Below are 16,207 nucleotides of genomic sequence, written 5' to 3' on the forward strand. Positions count from 1 at the left end.
GGCCAGAGAGGCTCGCGAACATGCTGAAGACGAAGTCAAGCGTCTCCAAGTCATCATTACATCGTTGCAGAACGATACCAATGCCAAGAGCGAAGAGGCCAGAGAGGCTCGCGAACATGCGGAAGAAGAAGTCAACCGTCTCCAAGTGGCCATTGCATCGTTGCAAAATGATACCGACGCTAAATTGAAAGAGGCCATAGAGGCCCGCGACCGTGCGGAAGACGAAGCCAAGCGTCTACATCTCGTCGTTGAGACTTTGCAAAATGATACGGATGCTAGAGGTGAAGACGTTAAGGAAGCCCGGGACCGCGCGGAGAACGAGGTTCAACGCCTGCAGAGCGTCGTTGAAACGCTTCAAAACGATAGCGATTCCAGATCCGAGGAAATTAGGGGTGCTCGTGACCGCGCAGAGCAAGAGGTGGCCCAACTTGAAGCCGCAATTCAACAGATCCGAATTCAATCTGATGCCCGTATCAAGGAAGCGGATGATGAGCGCGCGCAGTCCGACCACAACGTCACTCGCCTGCAGAATGAGTTGACTGAGCTTGAAGGCGAGATTGTGCGGGTCACAACTGAACTGACAATGGCCAAGGCAGAGCTGGATGGTGCCTATGGTACCCGGGCCGAACGTGCAGCAGAGGTAGCTACCAACCCTAGTATGCAAAGGGAGAACGATGCTCTGGTTACCCGAAACATCGAGCTTACTGAAGAGCTGGCCGCTCTGAAGGGCCAGCGAGGAGGTGGTGATCTTCAGCAGCGAGCGGATACTCTTGAAAGAGAACTTCGTGAGACCATCGATGACTACGAAGCCATGACGAAAGCCAGCATCGAGTTTGAGAAGGAACGCGAACGCTTCGAAATTTTCATTGATAGTCTTCGGGATCGTTGTGAGCAGCTCGAGACACAACTGGCAGAAGAACGTATAAGCTGGATGAACTTGAGTAGTCCCACATCCGTGGGCCGCGATGGCACTTCCGAGACGACATCTACCATGGTGCTTAAGAATGAGTTCAAGAAGATGATGCGTGACACGCGCAACGAGAACATGAAGATACTGAGGGTGAGTTTGTATCGTACCTTTCTCTCTCTCAAACTAGCTGACACCTCCCAGGCCGAACAAGAAGAGCGTCGCAGGATTGAAGGGTTGCTGCGAGCCCTAAGAAAGGAGCACGCCCAGGTGACTGGCAAGCCAATGCCTAGCCCAGGTGGCACTCCATTATGATCATGACATTCAACGTTTTCGGGTTTAGAGCGCATATTCATTCAAGAGTGTACATATAGACTGTTTTGTATAATATTTTTTTTGGACTTGATCTCGGCAGGCACGATGAGGGAGGAGGGTTTTCGAAGGAAATCACATACTCGTCTTTGTCATTCCCACCTGTCACTCTCTCACAGTATATTTTAACCTTGACCAGGCTTCGCTCTTTGGCCTTCAAGATGCTTGCCCGAGGAAGAATCGATCAGTCCAGTAACCCTCATTCGCGGTTTTTTTCAGCATCGCAGAGCATCCGACGTGGAAAACACCCTCAAGATTCCGACTCCGTTTCACCATACGATAACCCAAACTCATCTGAGTCCATTTTAAGCGATGAACGATCTATATACAATGCGATCAGAGTCGCAACACCAAATGATTCTAGCCCTCGTTTCTATGCGTCTCTTCTCCATGAGAACCCCGTTCACGACGAGCAAGGCTTAGCGGTAAACATGGCCAGATTCGTTCCTACGGATTCACAGGATGATCAGACCCCTACCAGTGTACTGGTTAAGCAAGGAAGACGGCAGAGAATGGCAGGGAAACTTGGGAATCACACCAAGTTGTTATCTGACCAGTACTGGCAAGCCACACACCGGTCGAGGCCTCCTTTGAGTGGAACAAGATCAGTACCAGACCCTCGTCGGACTTTGCATCGCAAGGCCGTTTCCCTCGGTGATAGTAATATCTACAGGCCCAGATGGCCTAGGAACCTGGGACCTGCAGTAACAACCATCCAACCTCGATATCCACCGCCAGAAAGAACACCTACACCTCCGGGCCTTCCCTCCTTCGGCACGTCAGAGGCTGTGTCCATATCTTCACGGTTCATGCTTCCAGACAACCCTGCACGATCACACGCAAACTTGCAAGGCGGTGGTCCTGTTGGTGACCAGCGTGGCAGTTCGTATGGCGACACCATAAGGAGAATATTTGGCTTGCCGCCTGCGTCTCATGCCGGTGGGATTTCCGTTAATGGCATAGGAAGAGCGGAGGATGGCACGCTGGTACAAGGCCGGTTTCCCCATCGACAAAGTGGACATGGAATGAGCATCGGTCGACCGCTGCAGGACCACCCTTTCCACCAACGTCTTCTCATTGCCCGCCACGAAGCCACGGATACAAGCTACGATCCTTATATTGAAGCTGCACAGACAAAGGGTGGTCTTGGGCGAAGCCCGAGCAGACATGCCCAGCCTCTGGCCAGGTCCCCGTCCAGACGACATTTTCCCTTTCCGTCGAGCCCGGCCCCTGCTGTGGTAAACCGCCCACCGCGGCCTAGATCCACTGCACTTCTTAGCCTGTCGCGTAATCTGACTGGATCGGACGGTCCTGCAGAACCAGCGGAATCTTCTGCTCAAGGGACTAGGGCAGCTGGAGACCATACCCCTCCTAATCCATCGCGGTTGCATTCGGTTCTTACGATGGCTGGCTACGGCAGTGGTGCAGATGAAGGCCCTCACGCAAGCACGCCCGTCTGTCCGGACGTTTTAGCGTGGGTGAAAACCCAAAGATGTCTCTTCTGCTGCTGCTCGGGCAGTCATGAAGAATCAGATGATTCTCTCGGGGCAACCAGCTCGCGGGAAACATATGTAACCGCCCAGAGCCAGGTATCACCTGCCGGATCTCAGAATGAAAACAATGAGGGGAATCCTCGTCTTCATGGACTCCAGACATGGATCTCATCTCTGTATGGTGTTATGTTTCCGACTCTTGTGGACCCTGCCGTTGTATAATCTTTGGTTAAAGTACATGCGCTTCAACGACCTGTTGCGTTGCTACTGTGATGCTCTTTTCCTTCTTTTCTAAGTGATCAATGCACAACCGCGCTTATTAAGTAGTTTTATCATTAACTCGAACCTGTCTTGCTCTTGTACCTACACATTTACGTGCCGGATTTCCTCTCGCACGTCTTTTCCGTTTCTGTTTTAGTGCTCGCAGCTAGATGGGCTCTCGATACCGGACCCGAGTTATAAGAGACTGGTCTTGTGCAATACTTGTAAAGTCAATCCCTTCTATAAATCTGATATGAGCTGGTAATAACAGTCGCATTTTTGTCACGCGAGACAATTTAAATCATTCGTTCAACGTTCCTTTTCTGTTTCGCTGTAACCCATGCAAATCCACGGCAATATATATATCTACCTAACATACATTGTATGTAAATGTACTTAGGTACTCCCCATAAATCTGGTACCCAGTTGCAGCTAAGATTAGGAAGCAATTACTATAATTTGGAAAATTCACCGATATCACGTACGCATCCGAGGTAGCCCATAAATCGGTGCAGCATTTAAAACACATGCACCAGTTGTCCACGAGGAGTCTTTCCAGACGCTGTTAGGCACACCACTTCTACAGGACTGCCCTCGGTCGGCGCAAGATTGGCACCACTATGTAAAGCTCGTTGATGTATGGCAGGAGAATGATCCGCCGTTAATGGGGTGGATGAAGTGTTCTTTGCGGAATATTTGGACTTTATGGCCGAATTTGAGGACAAGTCAAATGCTATACTCTCCTTCCTACACGACAAGGACGCTTAAATTGGAAAATCCGATAGAAGCGTGACAGGCGGGTTTACTGTTTACGAGATTAGGAAGTCTTTCGGGGGTTTCCACATTGTATAGTACATTGATAGCTAGTCTGAGAGAGATTCAACAACCCTGTGAGGGGGATGCTGTGATGCTCTGACGTCTTCCCTATCTGATTTCCCACTTCTCTCCCCTTCATCCTTCCTCCTTCTCCATGCCTATCTCTACTCTTCTTCCATCAAAAGATTGATTCGAAATTAGCAAGAAGAAACAGAGGTCTGTCCCTTGCAGGAAGCAGTCGTCTTCAGCTTGGGGCTCTCCTTGCCTGCGGACTTATCCACTCCCTCGAACTCCTCGCACAGGTGCTTGACGCCAGATCCACAGACGCCGCTGATTGACGACTGATCGCCGTAGTTGGAGTTGATTCCAACCAAGGTACCCACGTTGTTGGCCTTGACGTTCTTGACCACGACCTTGCGGGGGCTCTTGCTCTTGTTGTTGCTGCAGTTACCGCATGAACGGTACAGCTTGCCGGCGTTCACAACGGTGAATCCATCAATGGTGACGGTTCCGACGCCGTTGTGCTGCACAACCTTGTCCTTGGCCTCCTGGGCACCACCGCCCTTGATGAGAGCATTTCCGGTTCCGAGGATGGAAATGGCGTCCTATAGGGAAGGCACATTAGCATTGGTGGACCAGATAAGCATGACCAGATAGAAATTGGGACCACTCACCTCGCAGACGTCACGGAACCAGACGTTGGTCAGAGTGCAGGATCCCTTGCAGTGGATGCCCTCGAGCTGGTTCTTTCCAATGATCACGTTGCTCAGGGAAGCTCCGTTCTCCAGGACGAACACGGCACTGGAGGAGCCTATTTAAATTAGAACCTTTCATTTAGACTCATTTCTATGTGGACATACCGGTATCCTTGTCGCTGTTGCAGGGACGACCACGGTCGTACTCCCGGTTGCCGAGATCAACATTGCCCTTGATCACACTGGGAGAAGGGAGAGAGACAATGTTGCCAACACGGGTGGGAATTTTGAGTGTCTGGGCACTGGCGAGGCCAATGAGACCGAAGATGATGGTGCTGGCGTGCATTTTGTTGAGTTGATGCTTGATGGGTGATGATTGATCAAATCGAGGGCCAGCAAGAGACCTTTTATACCTTTGGAGATCACAGCAAGACAAGACTTATAGAGTACTGTCTCAGTTAGATATACAGCTACAGGACTCCTCATTATCCGTGAAGAAATTCGACCACATCTGACTGGATGAGTTCGGTGGATTACTCCACGACCCCGACTAGTCATGTAGGGCTTATGTCCCAATTCAGCCGGGATGCATATTCTATCTCAACCTTTTCTCAGGAACATAAGACATTTTCTAACGTCAGCTTTTCCGCCTTGGCTCTTGGCGCTTAATTATACTATGTAACCAATACTAAGGCACAGTTATAGTGAAAATGCCGAAAGCCAAGATTTTTGAAGTATTGGCATTGTGGCTGTGTCTGTCACCTTGAAACCCGCGGACTATCTACGCGATTACAAGATCCACCAACCAAACAGGCTAGACTTCGCCATTTTGGCAATCTTTGGATATCACAGCTTAATCCAGGGACTGGGATGGACTACTATTAGGGTTACTGGGAGAGGGAGAAGTCATGGAGATTGATATGAGTCTTATCTACATAGCTAGAGCTAGATTTATTCCCTTGCCAAGGGCTCCGCTCCTACTATTAAAGTTCCTTCTATGCACGCTACCGCGTGCTAGCGCTCTGAAGGCCGATTGGAAGAAAGACTTTTGGACCTTCCGGGGCGACCGGAAAATGACCAGGAGTGGCACTAGCCCGGAGTATACTCCATACAGAGAGTAGTGAAAGGATCAACGCAGGGTACCTTGCACATCACATGTCGTACACCGCCAGAATATTGAGCTAAGAGGCCAGTCTTGAACTCCGTAAGATTGGCTCGAACAAGAAAGGTGGCGGTGTACGTTCAAGACCTAACTGATTTTGAAGAAGATTCTTCAAGAACCGGAACCCGAGGGAAGCGATTCCATGCGGTCACGAGCACATCTAGTTATGTATCTTCACTATTTGTGGAAGATTTATGGCAAATCACCTTAGAATTCTCTTCTTAATACTATCTTCTCCGTAATGATCTGCAACATAAAGCTCTCCATCCAGAAGGACCCTGAGATTGGTTGATGGGAAAATAACCGCCCATTGGTCTTGGCGCATCTGAATGCCAAGATCGGGATTTTCTCGTTGAAACCCCGGAACTCTTGGCATAAACCTTCTCCTGATGTTTCGAACCATTGAAAGTTGTCTCGATGAAGAGGTATTTCAATAGAAGGAGAGTTAGGGGGACCTAACTCTGCCTCTGTTGGAGTTACACTTCCATATGGCCAGCTTTTTCTCTCTTTCTTTTTCAAGAGCTTCCAAAGGTTGGATTTCGCTATATGGTCTACGATATTCAACAACAGAATAAACCGCCCTGTGGGGCCGATTTCCCTTTTGAATATGGACTCAACATGGGCTAAATTCTCCGAGGTCAGTAGATGCCCAGGCCCACGGGTGCCCCTGAAGACTATCTATGTTGTAAGTGATCAGAGAGAGCGGTATCTGACCTCGGGACCCGGAAGTGCTATCGGATAGAATGTTGGTGGCCTGTCATGTCTCAGAGCAACCTTAGAAGCTCAGCTGACCCCGGAATTGAAATATGTTCAACATTGAAGCCCCGATAGGCAAACATGGAGGAAATACCCTCACTGGATGTACACATCTCGGACATGAGTTTGGTTCTTCTTTGCGCTGGAAACCGTGATTTTTCTTATAGCTATCACGGGAAACCTTTTAAGCCCTTCAAACCTACAGTTCTTCTCTCAAGTACATTGATGTCTGCATTTAGTATAGGTTAGACCTCCTTCACTACATATACAATCTTCACCCAGAACCCGAGAAAGTCCAATCCCTCGGAAACAGCCCATACTGCACATCATCCCTGTCCTGGAAGATATCATCATAATGCGCAATACAAGTCTGTGGATCCTCAGCCTGCGCATAGTACCTATCCCCCAACGCCTTGAATACCGGATCACTCCACATCTTCGCCATCCATGCCAGGGCATCAGGCCCAGCACCCTCTAGCGGGAGGCCATAAGTGCGGAATCGCTAGAAAGTAAAGTTAGCCAATGCTCCCATTGTCTTCTTTTCCTTTTCTTTTTTGCGAAAGAAAGGAAGGAAAGGTAGAAAAGGAACTCACCCAAAGAATTGGCCAAAAGAAGGCATCCGCAATACTAAACCCACCAAACAAAAACCCTTCATCACTCTCTCCCAGCACCGCAAGCCGCTCAGTCGTCGCCTTCCGCGCCGAATCCCAGATCCGGAACATGCGCGCTATCTCCGCAGCCGCGCCATCCGGGATCGGCACGTTGCCCGTGTATCTGGCGAGGAAATTTGTGTGGAAGTTATTGCGCAGGACTGGGAAGCCGGAATGCATCTGGGCAGCGGCGCTGCGGGCTAGGGCGCGCAAGAGACGGTCCTTAGGCCAGAGGGGAAGGGTTGGGTTTGATTCAGCGAGGAATTCGCAGATGGCGAGGGAGTCTGTTATTGTTGCTGAGGGGAGAGAGTGGCATTGTAGGATTGGGACGAGGCCTGTTGGGGAATAGGCTTTTGTCTGTGTAGCTTGTGTAAGTGACTGTATACTTGTCTGGGTTTGTGTTGAGGATGGATGTGGGTAGGTACATACCTCGGAGAGCTGTATAAATTGACGCGTGTGGGGAATCTGGAAGTATTCCAGTACTGCTTCGACGCGTGCGGTCCAGCCTAGTTGGGGAGGGGCTTGTTAGTTAAGTCCGCTAGTATATCCATGGATGGATGGTTCGTTGCATGCTGCTTACTAGAGTAGCGGGTGTATAGCCCGATGAGGTGGTAGTCTGGGGGTTGGGTGGCCATGATGATATGTAAGAATAAAGTGAGGTTAATGAAGTTGATAGACTGTCCGGGGGAACTTGCAAGTAGTTATTGCGGGATCCATGGATATAGTTCTTGATGAGTCATGTAATTCTTTTTTTCCCCGGGTCCCACATTCCAATTGAGAGATCGAGACAATTTTGCCGAGGTGGTTTAAAATATGAAGTGAGATTGTCTTCGGAATCGAACCTTTCTGATTGATGCTAATCAGCTAATCATAATGCTATGGATCAAATGCCACACCGGCGCCATGCATGAAAGATAATAATGAGATCGGAAAAAAAGATAAAAAAAAGAACTCCGAAAGAAGATATGGGACCGGGATAGCCAGGAATGACTCCTAACACAGAAGTCAAAATAAGAAATACATCATTAAATAGAAGAAAGCAAGAGCCCATCGTATGTATATGACACGACATTGAGAAGATGGGCAAAGAGAGGACAAAGGGACACGGAGAGAGAGAGAGATAGACATAAAGCAGGAGAGCAAGGAGCAATGCACCAGGCAAAGAAAACATAAGGTGATCGCATGAATGCTAATAATAGGAAATCGTCAAGTGAATTGAGCCGTCTTTTCATCAGAGGGTCCACAATTCGCGCCCAGTAAGGACGATGCAGGAGATGCACTGAAGCAAAACAAGAACAAATGCTGGTATTAAAAGGTGTAAAGTCGAGAGAAAGATTAAAGCCCCTTGAAAAATGGACTTGCCTCAATGATATCTTCATCATCGCAGGCAAAATCCCATCCCACAATACGGGGGTCCACGCTGGCACAAATGAGCTTCCGTGCGTCAAACTGCAGTTTGAACACCCTGGCGGCTGTGGAGGATCCTTGAGGTCTGCGTTGGTGACCATGGTGGTGATGATGGTGAGCAGCAGGTGGGTTGAGTGGCACGGCGTTAATAACCAGAGGAGGCATAAATGGTGGGTTCGCACGACCAGCGTGGGGGTTGACATTGGCATTCTGCCCAAGTGATGCCAGAGCCTGTGCTGCTTGCAATTGTTGAGCCTGGGCCGCAACAGTGGTTCGTGCTACTTGACTGAGGTTTGCACGAGCGGAATTGGTGATAGCATCACTGTGTCGTAGTTGATGATCCGTTGTCCACCTGTTATCACGGTCTTTGTGCCAGATTAATATCGACTCGTCGTAGGAACCAGACACGATACGGGCCCAGCTACTACCTCCCCCACCGGGTGGGATTTTTGCTCCCAGAGCAGGGATATCGCGAGGGTCCCGTGATCCCGCGGTATTCGGTTGATAGCCATGGCGGCGTTGGTCCCTATGACCCATGTCGACGTCCAATCCGGCCTCTTGGGCGGCGAAGAATGCAGTCTCACACGCTAGCGCTTCCCCGCGCAAGGTTTCATCGGCTCCCGGAGCATCGCCAAACCCTGCTTGGAGGGTGCGAACAAGATTACTATGCGCTCGCAGACACGCCACCTCAGCTCCGGTGGCATGGTCATAGATGCGAACAGAGTTATCATTGCTGCCACTGATGATTCTTCGGCTGTCGAACTCAACACATGCGATGCCTTTCTCGTGGCCCATCAAGGTCTTCGAGCAGGCACCAGTGCGGATGTTCCAGACCTTGATCACTCGATCTCCAGATGCCGTCACAATATCATCACCATGGATTTGCATCGCATTCACGGCGGCTCCATGTCCTTCCACGGTCATAAGCAACGTGTAAGGCTCTAGGGCTTTGTATTGGTCATGTGCAATGCCAGCTTCAAGAACATTCGGTGCAACCGCGTTCAGATCTATTATCCATGTAGGATATGTGGCGGCTGATCCATGACAGATACGTGGATAATCCTTGCTATTCGGTAGAAGATCTCGACGGTTCCATACCTTCACAGTTCGGTCTTTGGAACATGTTACGAGGTAACGATGGTCGAATTTGAGATTGAGCACCGAGTCAAGATGCGCTTTTTCAATTTGACGGATCTTTTCTCCAGTGGAGAATTTCCATACAATGACGGATTTGTCGCTGCTGCCGGAGATGATGATATCTTCCTCGGGCCGAGGATCAAATTGCAGGCAAAGTACGGACTTGAAATGTCCCACCAGCGGAGGATGCCACAGTCGTTTGGTATCCAGGTTCCAGACTCGCACAGACTTGTCTCGGCTCCCACTGACTAGCCATCGGCCTTCGAACTGGATCGCATATACGCATTCCCGATGGGCCTCGTCTGGGTAAGACGGGTCAGGAAGTTGGAAATTGGTGTATCGCCCTTGATGCCAATTTGCTTCAAGCCGCCTGCGTTGCTTGTAGATATGAAAATAGTTGATCTTAGCGCTTCCGTCGGTATCCCGCATGAGAATATTCGATCGTAGAGGTGGGTACAGGGGCGAAGGAGATTGGGGAATATCAGTTGGCAGAATAAACTCCGGGTCATCAGCGAACGACGGTGCGGTTTGATCGTCATCATCAGTCATGTGGTGATCACCTTCACTATCGGCCACCGGTGGCGCAGGGCCAAACACGGTCGGCCTTTGGTTTTCATCGCTTTGGTTTTCATCGCTTCGTGCATCGAGCCAGGTTGAGGGCACGCGCTTTTTATGCTTAGGCTCCCCAAGATCTAGTTCTGAGTGGCGTAGGCGGGACTTCCGGGTCTGGGGCGACATGGCCTCGGAATGTTCTCGCTCAAACGCTCGAATCGCGCTCGTGTCCATGTCCCAGCCTTCATGGATGTAGTGGAATTTCCACAGACCCGAGTCAAGAATACGTTCACGCCATGAGCGGGATGCAAGCGAAGCACTCAGAAGCGTCCGAATATCGAGGTAGGTAAAGATCTCCCATGTGACTTCCGGGGGAAGCCTAACACATGGGTCAATATGGAGGATGGGGTTGAGTCGATCAACTACTGCGGCGATGCTTGAGGTTTGTAGAGACCGAAGAAGGCTGTATGCGAGCTCTAGCAGTGGGAAGACGCTGTGTTAGCAAGGAAAATCGCAAGGTGACAGGCGAAAGAGGCTAATGCTTCACGCTCGTGGTAATTATCACAGGGGGAAAGGGAAAGGGAAATCTTACCAGCTCTGCCGGCCTCGGACTGGGCGAGCACCCAATTTGGAAGCGCCATGACATTGTCCGATCCCAGATCTTTGTCGGCCTGACTTCTAGTATCGTCCGAGTAGCCTTCATCTAGTCTAAACGAGGGTGACAGAGAAGGTGCGGAGAACTCGGGGACGGTAGCTGTCTGCAATTGCAGTGCAGGGGAGATTCGAGCATCGGGAGCATCGGGGGCATCAGGAGCATCAGGAGCATCGGGCAAGGGCTCACCCTCCATTGATGCGGGTTTTCCGAGGGGTCTGCGCCGAGCTGATGAGTCGAACGCCGAGATCAATGGCGTTGCGCGATGGCTGCGAGATCCCGAAAGGAATTTTTCGCAAAAAAGTTACAGAAAATTAATAAATAAAGGTAAGGTTCTTTGTAAGAGGAGGGTTGGGAAAGGGAAGGAGGTTGAGTAGATAGGTTGGCCTTGGTGCATGTCACGTCACGTTAGGACGAGGCAAGGCGGCCCACCAGATTGATAGAGCGCAATTAATATCGCGAACTTCGGTCGCCAAGTCAAAAAAAAAAAAAAAAAAAAAGGAAAAAGAAAACTTCAATTTAGATTCGAGTGGGGAGAAAAAGTAGAATTTAAATTTAAATACAGAGTCATCCTTAAGAGCCTCTCATCACTCGAAGGAATAAACATGTTCGATTAGGCGCGTGTGGGATGGAGAAGTCAGTCACGTGGTTTGGGTCTATAAAGGTATGTCAAAACATATGGCTACTTCATGAGAGAAGCAGGTTATTGGCGATGAGAATATTAATGTATCAAAGCAAAAGCGGGAAGCTATGCGCCGATTCGTCGATGTTTCGCACAGCATTTGATTGCTGTAGATGTATGTTGTATGTGAGGGAGCAACTTGAAGTATATAGCCTGTTCCATTAGATCCGCTCTAACTCTGCATAGCCTGGGCCCATAGCTACTACTAGTACGGTTAGAGGGCACACCCCATGTCTAGGTTATCCCGGGAAAAGAATGTAGTACCGATAGAATTTTCTAAAATAGGTGTTAATATAGTGTGCTATTAGGTTGAAGAGAGCCGCTAAAATCCGTCTTACAATTGCACAGACCATGTTTAGGCGCTAAACATAGGAGATAATAATGTTCTAGAGCAGAACTATATTCACAGTAAGTAAAGTTTGTTCCCATCTAGTTCACTATAGATGTACGGAGTACCTTTGTATACGAGCCCCAAAAGGTACGACCATCCATATGTATATTGTGCGCTGGGAAACTCCAGCATCCATTATGGAGGTCTCTGCTCGAGCTCTCCAACCCTCCAGCCCCCAAGCCCTACCCCTGGGGCCTTTACACCCAGCCGGCCCATACCTTGAAAGGTCCACTGGAGGGCTGCTGACACAAGCAAAAGCCAACTGCCCCTCTCCACATCACACCGCCCCATAAAACACACGCTAAACCCTTTGAGGCAACTTAACAGACTCCTTCGGCTCACTCTCTCTCTCCAAGGATCCTATTCCTCTGTTCTATCAGCAGAACTCTCGTCTGTTGTGTTTGCTCTTGTCATTTTGCTTATTGGCCTCATTTAACTTGCTGAGCCCGTATTGTTTTGGCTTCTCTTATTTCACCATTCCGTGCGCCCCCTTTTTTCTCGGGAGGTCAATTGTCCTCCGCTGATTCCTAGTGACTGGCCCTTTCGCAAAGGTGTTCCTCCGAACTCTCTTTAACCTGATTTGACTCGCCTGCCCGGCTGCAGCGGTCATCTAAACACTTGAATCACACACCCCATCGATTGGGGCTGGCTACAGGTCGGAATATATTCCTCGAGCCCCTCCTTTTCCTCCAGGAAGTGACGGTGCATCATACTTGATATCTGCGCTATTGCTTCAAACAAATATATCTATATTTATCACCTGTTACCTCTGATCTCGAGAGCGCTTCCCGGGATACGCATTTGGAACAATCACCCCTGCGACCGAGAACCGATCGTATCGCTGTTGGTCTCCGGAATTTCGAGCGGAACTCTTGTCTGACACCTCCCTGCGCCGCGCAGCTCACACCCACCCGGGGAACCCATGATCGTCATCTGTCTACTTCCGACGCTCGTCGATCTCTCCGAACTTATCCCTCTTGGGTCTGCTGTGCAGATTTAAGTTGAGCCTGGCTGGTCTAACTCATCTATATCTGGCCTTCGAGGAAATTCGATATGATCGACTCTTCAGCCATGAGTGGCGCTCCGGTCGCCGAGGATAACATTATCAACCGCCGTGGTGGAGAATCGATCTACCAGAGCTGTGTCAATTTGAGGAGGCGGCTATCCGAAGTTCCCAACTTCGAGTCATACCTGCAAGAGATGGACGATGATGATCGCATAAGAGGAAATACAGATCCGGTGGCTTCCTTGTGGAATTGTCTCAGAAATGGCTATCCACTGTTGAGCATCTATAATGCATCTGACCCCAAGGAACCACTAGAAATTGATCCTGGCAAGGTGACCGAGGCGAAGCGACCCAAAGCGGCGACCTTCAAGTTCCTACAGGCCTGCTTACAAGAGCTGGAATTCCCTCAACAGGATTGCTTTTTGATCACTGACCTTTACGGCGAGAGTACCACCGGATTCATCAAAGTGATCAAAATGGTTAACAGTGTACTGGACATCCTCGAGGTACAAGGTCAATTAAAGCAATCTGAATTTCTAGAGGCTCCCTCCGCGAAGACCAACGTGAAGCTTACCAAGCGAGAGCATATTCTCAAGGAACTTCTGGAGACAGAGCGTGACTATGTTCATCACCTGCAGAATCTCCAAGCGCTCAAGAAGGAACTGGAAGAGACGGGTGCTTTGACAGGCGATGCGAGCCATCAGATTTTCCTCAACTTAAACAACCTACTCGACTTTGCCCAACGATTCCTGATTCGCATGGAGCAGCACTACGCCTTGCCAGAAGAAATGCAGAACTGGGGTCACCTTTTCTTCCTGCATGAAGATGCTTTCCGACAGTATGAGCCTTTCATTGCCAACCAGATGCGTTGCGACGAAGCCTGTATGAAGGAATGGGACAAAATAACAAATGCACCACGCCATATAGATCTGCAACAAATGGTCGCTCAGCCGAAAACACTTAATGGATTCTTTGTGAAACCTTTCCAGCGTTTGACTCGATACCCGCTGATGCTCTTGGTGAGTTTGCTGAATGCTGGGTTCAAGATCAACGAGCTAATATGGTTGTACCTTCTCAGGAGCTACGCAAACAATTAGAAGACGAGCAACTCCAGGCCGATATATCACGCGCAGTCAACTGCATCCAGAATGTGTTGGACTTTGCTAACGAGGCAATCCACAAAGAGCATTTGGCTGCGGCAGTAGTTGATCTATCTGAGCGCGTGGATGACTGGAAAGCATTGAAGATGGAGTCATTCGGAGATCTCCTTCGATTTGGCACTTTCCAGGTTGTCAAGGGAGATAGTGGAAAGGATAGTGAGAGAGAGGTATGTGATATCGCGCTTTTTTGGTTCCCCAAAAAGGCACATTACTGACATGGCCCTCAGTACCATATCTATCTCTTCGAGCGCATACTGCTCTGTTGCAAAGATATCAATCCCAACAAGCAAAAGTCTAAGCTTATGATGCAAAAAGATAAGCCGTCTTTGAATGCGAAAGGAAAGGCTCGTCTTCAGTTGAAGGGTCGAATCTACATGGCCAACGTCACAGATATTGTTTGTCTTCAAAAGCCTGGTAAGCATTACTCTTGGCCTGTCGGATTAAGAGATATGCCTCTAATCGACTCCAACAGGACTGTACCGTATTCAGATTTTCTGGAAAGGAGACCCCGGTGTCGTGGACAATTTCATCATCCGATATGTAAATGAAGACACCATGCGGAATTGGTACAAGGACATTGATACCCAACGGGCGATTCAAGCGGAGCGACGCACTTTGCGCAATACTGGTACATCCGACAGCGAGTTCACATACATGGAGGGCATGGCGCACATGCCAAACCCCTATCAACAGGAGTATGATACCGATGACGCCAACAACAAAGATGCCTATCAATCCGAATTCCCCATGAGCCGAAATGCGTCTAGTACTAGTCTGAGAACTCGATCTGCCACCGGTGGCAGCACCACCTCTGTTCCTCACCCTAACACCCGACCGCGCTATGCGGGAACCGATCCAACGCTTTCGGTGCACACTCATTTCTCCAATGGAAGCATGTCCCCTGGTGATCGAAACATGAGCTCCTACTTTTCCCCCACGGCGGAGACTCCTTCCACAAGATCGAGTTCTCAATCCGCAGGATTCTCCTTCAGTCGTCAGAATACAAATTCCACCACTCCATCAACGGTCTGGAATGAGGATACCCTTCGCTACACAGCGCCAGCGTTGTCTCGTGTAACATCGCGAGAAGGGTCAACATCTGGCGGATATTTCCCACCTCAGCCTAGTGTAAGAGGTGCTCAGCGTCCGTCACTGCCTCCCCTCTCAGGTCCCCAGGCTCACTCCGCAAATGGCATGACCCAGCGGATGCGATCGGCTAGTAGCCCTGATATTCACCATCACAGTAACAATCCTGAATCACGGCGTTATATGGGAGTGCACACTATGCAGACAGTCGACAATGTCCCGGTGCCACCGATTCCTGCGCACATGGCCAACATGAAAGCCCCCGTTAACCGCAGCCAGAATGGTTCGCCCACCAACAACCAGCTCCCTATTCGTACCCAACCCCAACTCCACACCACACATTTCAACGAGCCGGAATATAACGATACCCGCAATTCCGGGCAAATCTCCGATCATGCCACATCGCCCCTGACCCAAGAGCTAGAGGAAGGAGACTATATGCCTACTCAACTCAAGGCCAAGGTGAATTTTGAAGACAACTATGTCACGCTTGTAATTGCCACCAACATTTTGTTCCGCTCATTGACGGACCGCGTGGATGCCAAGCTCGCTCGGTTCACTGATCGATCCATCGGGAGCAAAACCGTTCGACTGCGTTACCGCGATGAGGATGGTGATTTCGTTACGATCGATAGTGACGAGGCGGTCCAGCTTGCCTTCATGGAGTGGCGGGAACAACATCGTGATATGCTCGCCAAGGGCTTGGTGGGAGAGATTCAACTCTATTGCCAGGTGGTCGATTAGATCGTTTCCATGTTTCCTTTCCTGCTCGTTCTCTGACTTAATACCTCCCTTGATTCCCCCCGGCGAGGATCGCGTCGATCCCTGTCTTTTCAACGCTTTGCATCGCCTGTGGCGCTCGTTCTCCCATGCTGACCCTTATTGTTCCAACTGGATTGGCTTGAAACCTGTTGAGCAGCCGTTCTCGGGGGAGATACTTCTTTCTATCTCCCCTCCTTCTTTGTGACTTTCAGCGAGCCACACCGTGGCCTGTAGGTGGACTGTTCTCCGGAGCATCTTAT

General features: G+C 49.8%; 5 protein-coding genes across 5 annotated transcripts; 2 read left to right on the forward strand and 3 right to left on the reverse strand.

Annotated features, from left to right (window-relative positions):
- Window positions 1–1,440: 1,440 nt before the first annotated feature.
- On the forward strand, window positions 1,441–2,994 carry PEX2_007280 (uncharacterized protein; the record flags this gene model as incomplete). Its single annotated transcript, XM_016738005.1, has 1 exon — window positions 1,441–2,994. The coding sequence occupies one exon, from the start codon at window positions 1,441–1,443 to the stop codon at window positions 2,992–2,994; it is 1,554 nt and encodes a 517-aa protein (XP_016594450.1).
- Window positions 2,995–4,046: 1,052 nt separating this feature from the next.
- On the reverse strand, window positions 4,047–4,890 carry PEX2_007290 (pectate lyase; the record flags this gene model as incomplete). The annotated part of the gene is made up of 3 exons (XM_016738006.1): window positions 4,047–4,454; window positions 4,524–4,660; window positions 4,710–4,890. 3 exons carry the CDS (start codon window positions 4,888–4,890, stop codon window positions 4,047–4,049), a joined length of 726 nt encoding a protein of 241 aa, XP_016594451.1.
- Window positions 4,891–6,736: 1,846 nt separating this feature from the next.
- On the reverse strand, window positions 6,737–7,747 carry PEX2_007300 (Glutathione S-transferase, N-terminal; the record flags this gene model as incomplete). Its single annotated transcript, XM_016738007.1, has 4 exons — window positions 6,737–6,964; window positions 7,056–7,469; window positions 7,542–7,633; window positions 7,693–7,747. 4 exons carry the CDS (start codon window positions 7,745–7,747, stop codon window positions 6,737–6,739), a joined length of 789 nt encoding a protein of 262 aa, XP_016594452.1.
- Window positions 7,748–8,447: 700 nt separating this feature from the next.
- On the reverse strand, window positions 8,448–11,056 carry PEX2_007310 (F-box and WD domain protein; the record flags this gene model as incomplete). The annotated part of the gene is made up of 2 exons (XM_016738008.1): window positions 8,448–10,684; window positions 10,801–11,056. The coding sequence occupies 2 exons, from the start codon at window positions 11,054–11,056 to the stop codon at window positions 8,448–8,450; spliced, it is 2,493 nt and encodes an 830-aa protein (XP_016594453.1).
- A 1,948-nt stretch (window positions 11,057–13,004) lies between these two features.
- Window positions 13,005–15,929, forward strand: PEX2_007320 (Rho family guanine nucleotide exchange factor CDC24; the record flags this gene model as incomplete). The annotated part of the gene is made up of 4 exons (XM_016738009.1): window positions 13,005–13,958; window positions 14,018–14,266; window positions 14,327–14,513; window positions 14,572–15,929. 4 exons carry the CDS (start codon window positions 13,005–13,007, stop codon window positions 15,927–15,929), a joined length of 2,748 nt encoding a protein of 915 aa, XP_016594454.1.
- Window positions 15,930–16,207: the final 278 nt, after the last annotated feature.

The sequence above is a fragment of the Penicillium expansum genome, assembly GCF_000769745.1.
Source record: "Penicillium expansum strain MD-8 chromosome Unknown contig21, whole genome shotgun sequence".
NCBI classification, from domain to species: Eukaryota; Fungi; Ascomycota; class Eurotiomycetes; order Eurotiales; family Aspergillaceae; genus Penicillium; species Penicillium expansum.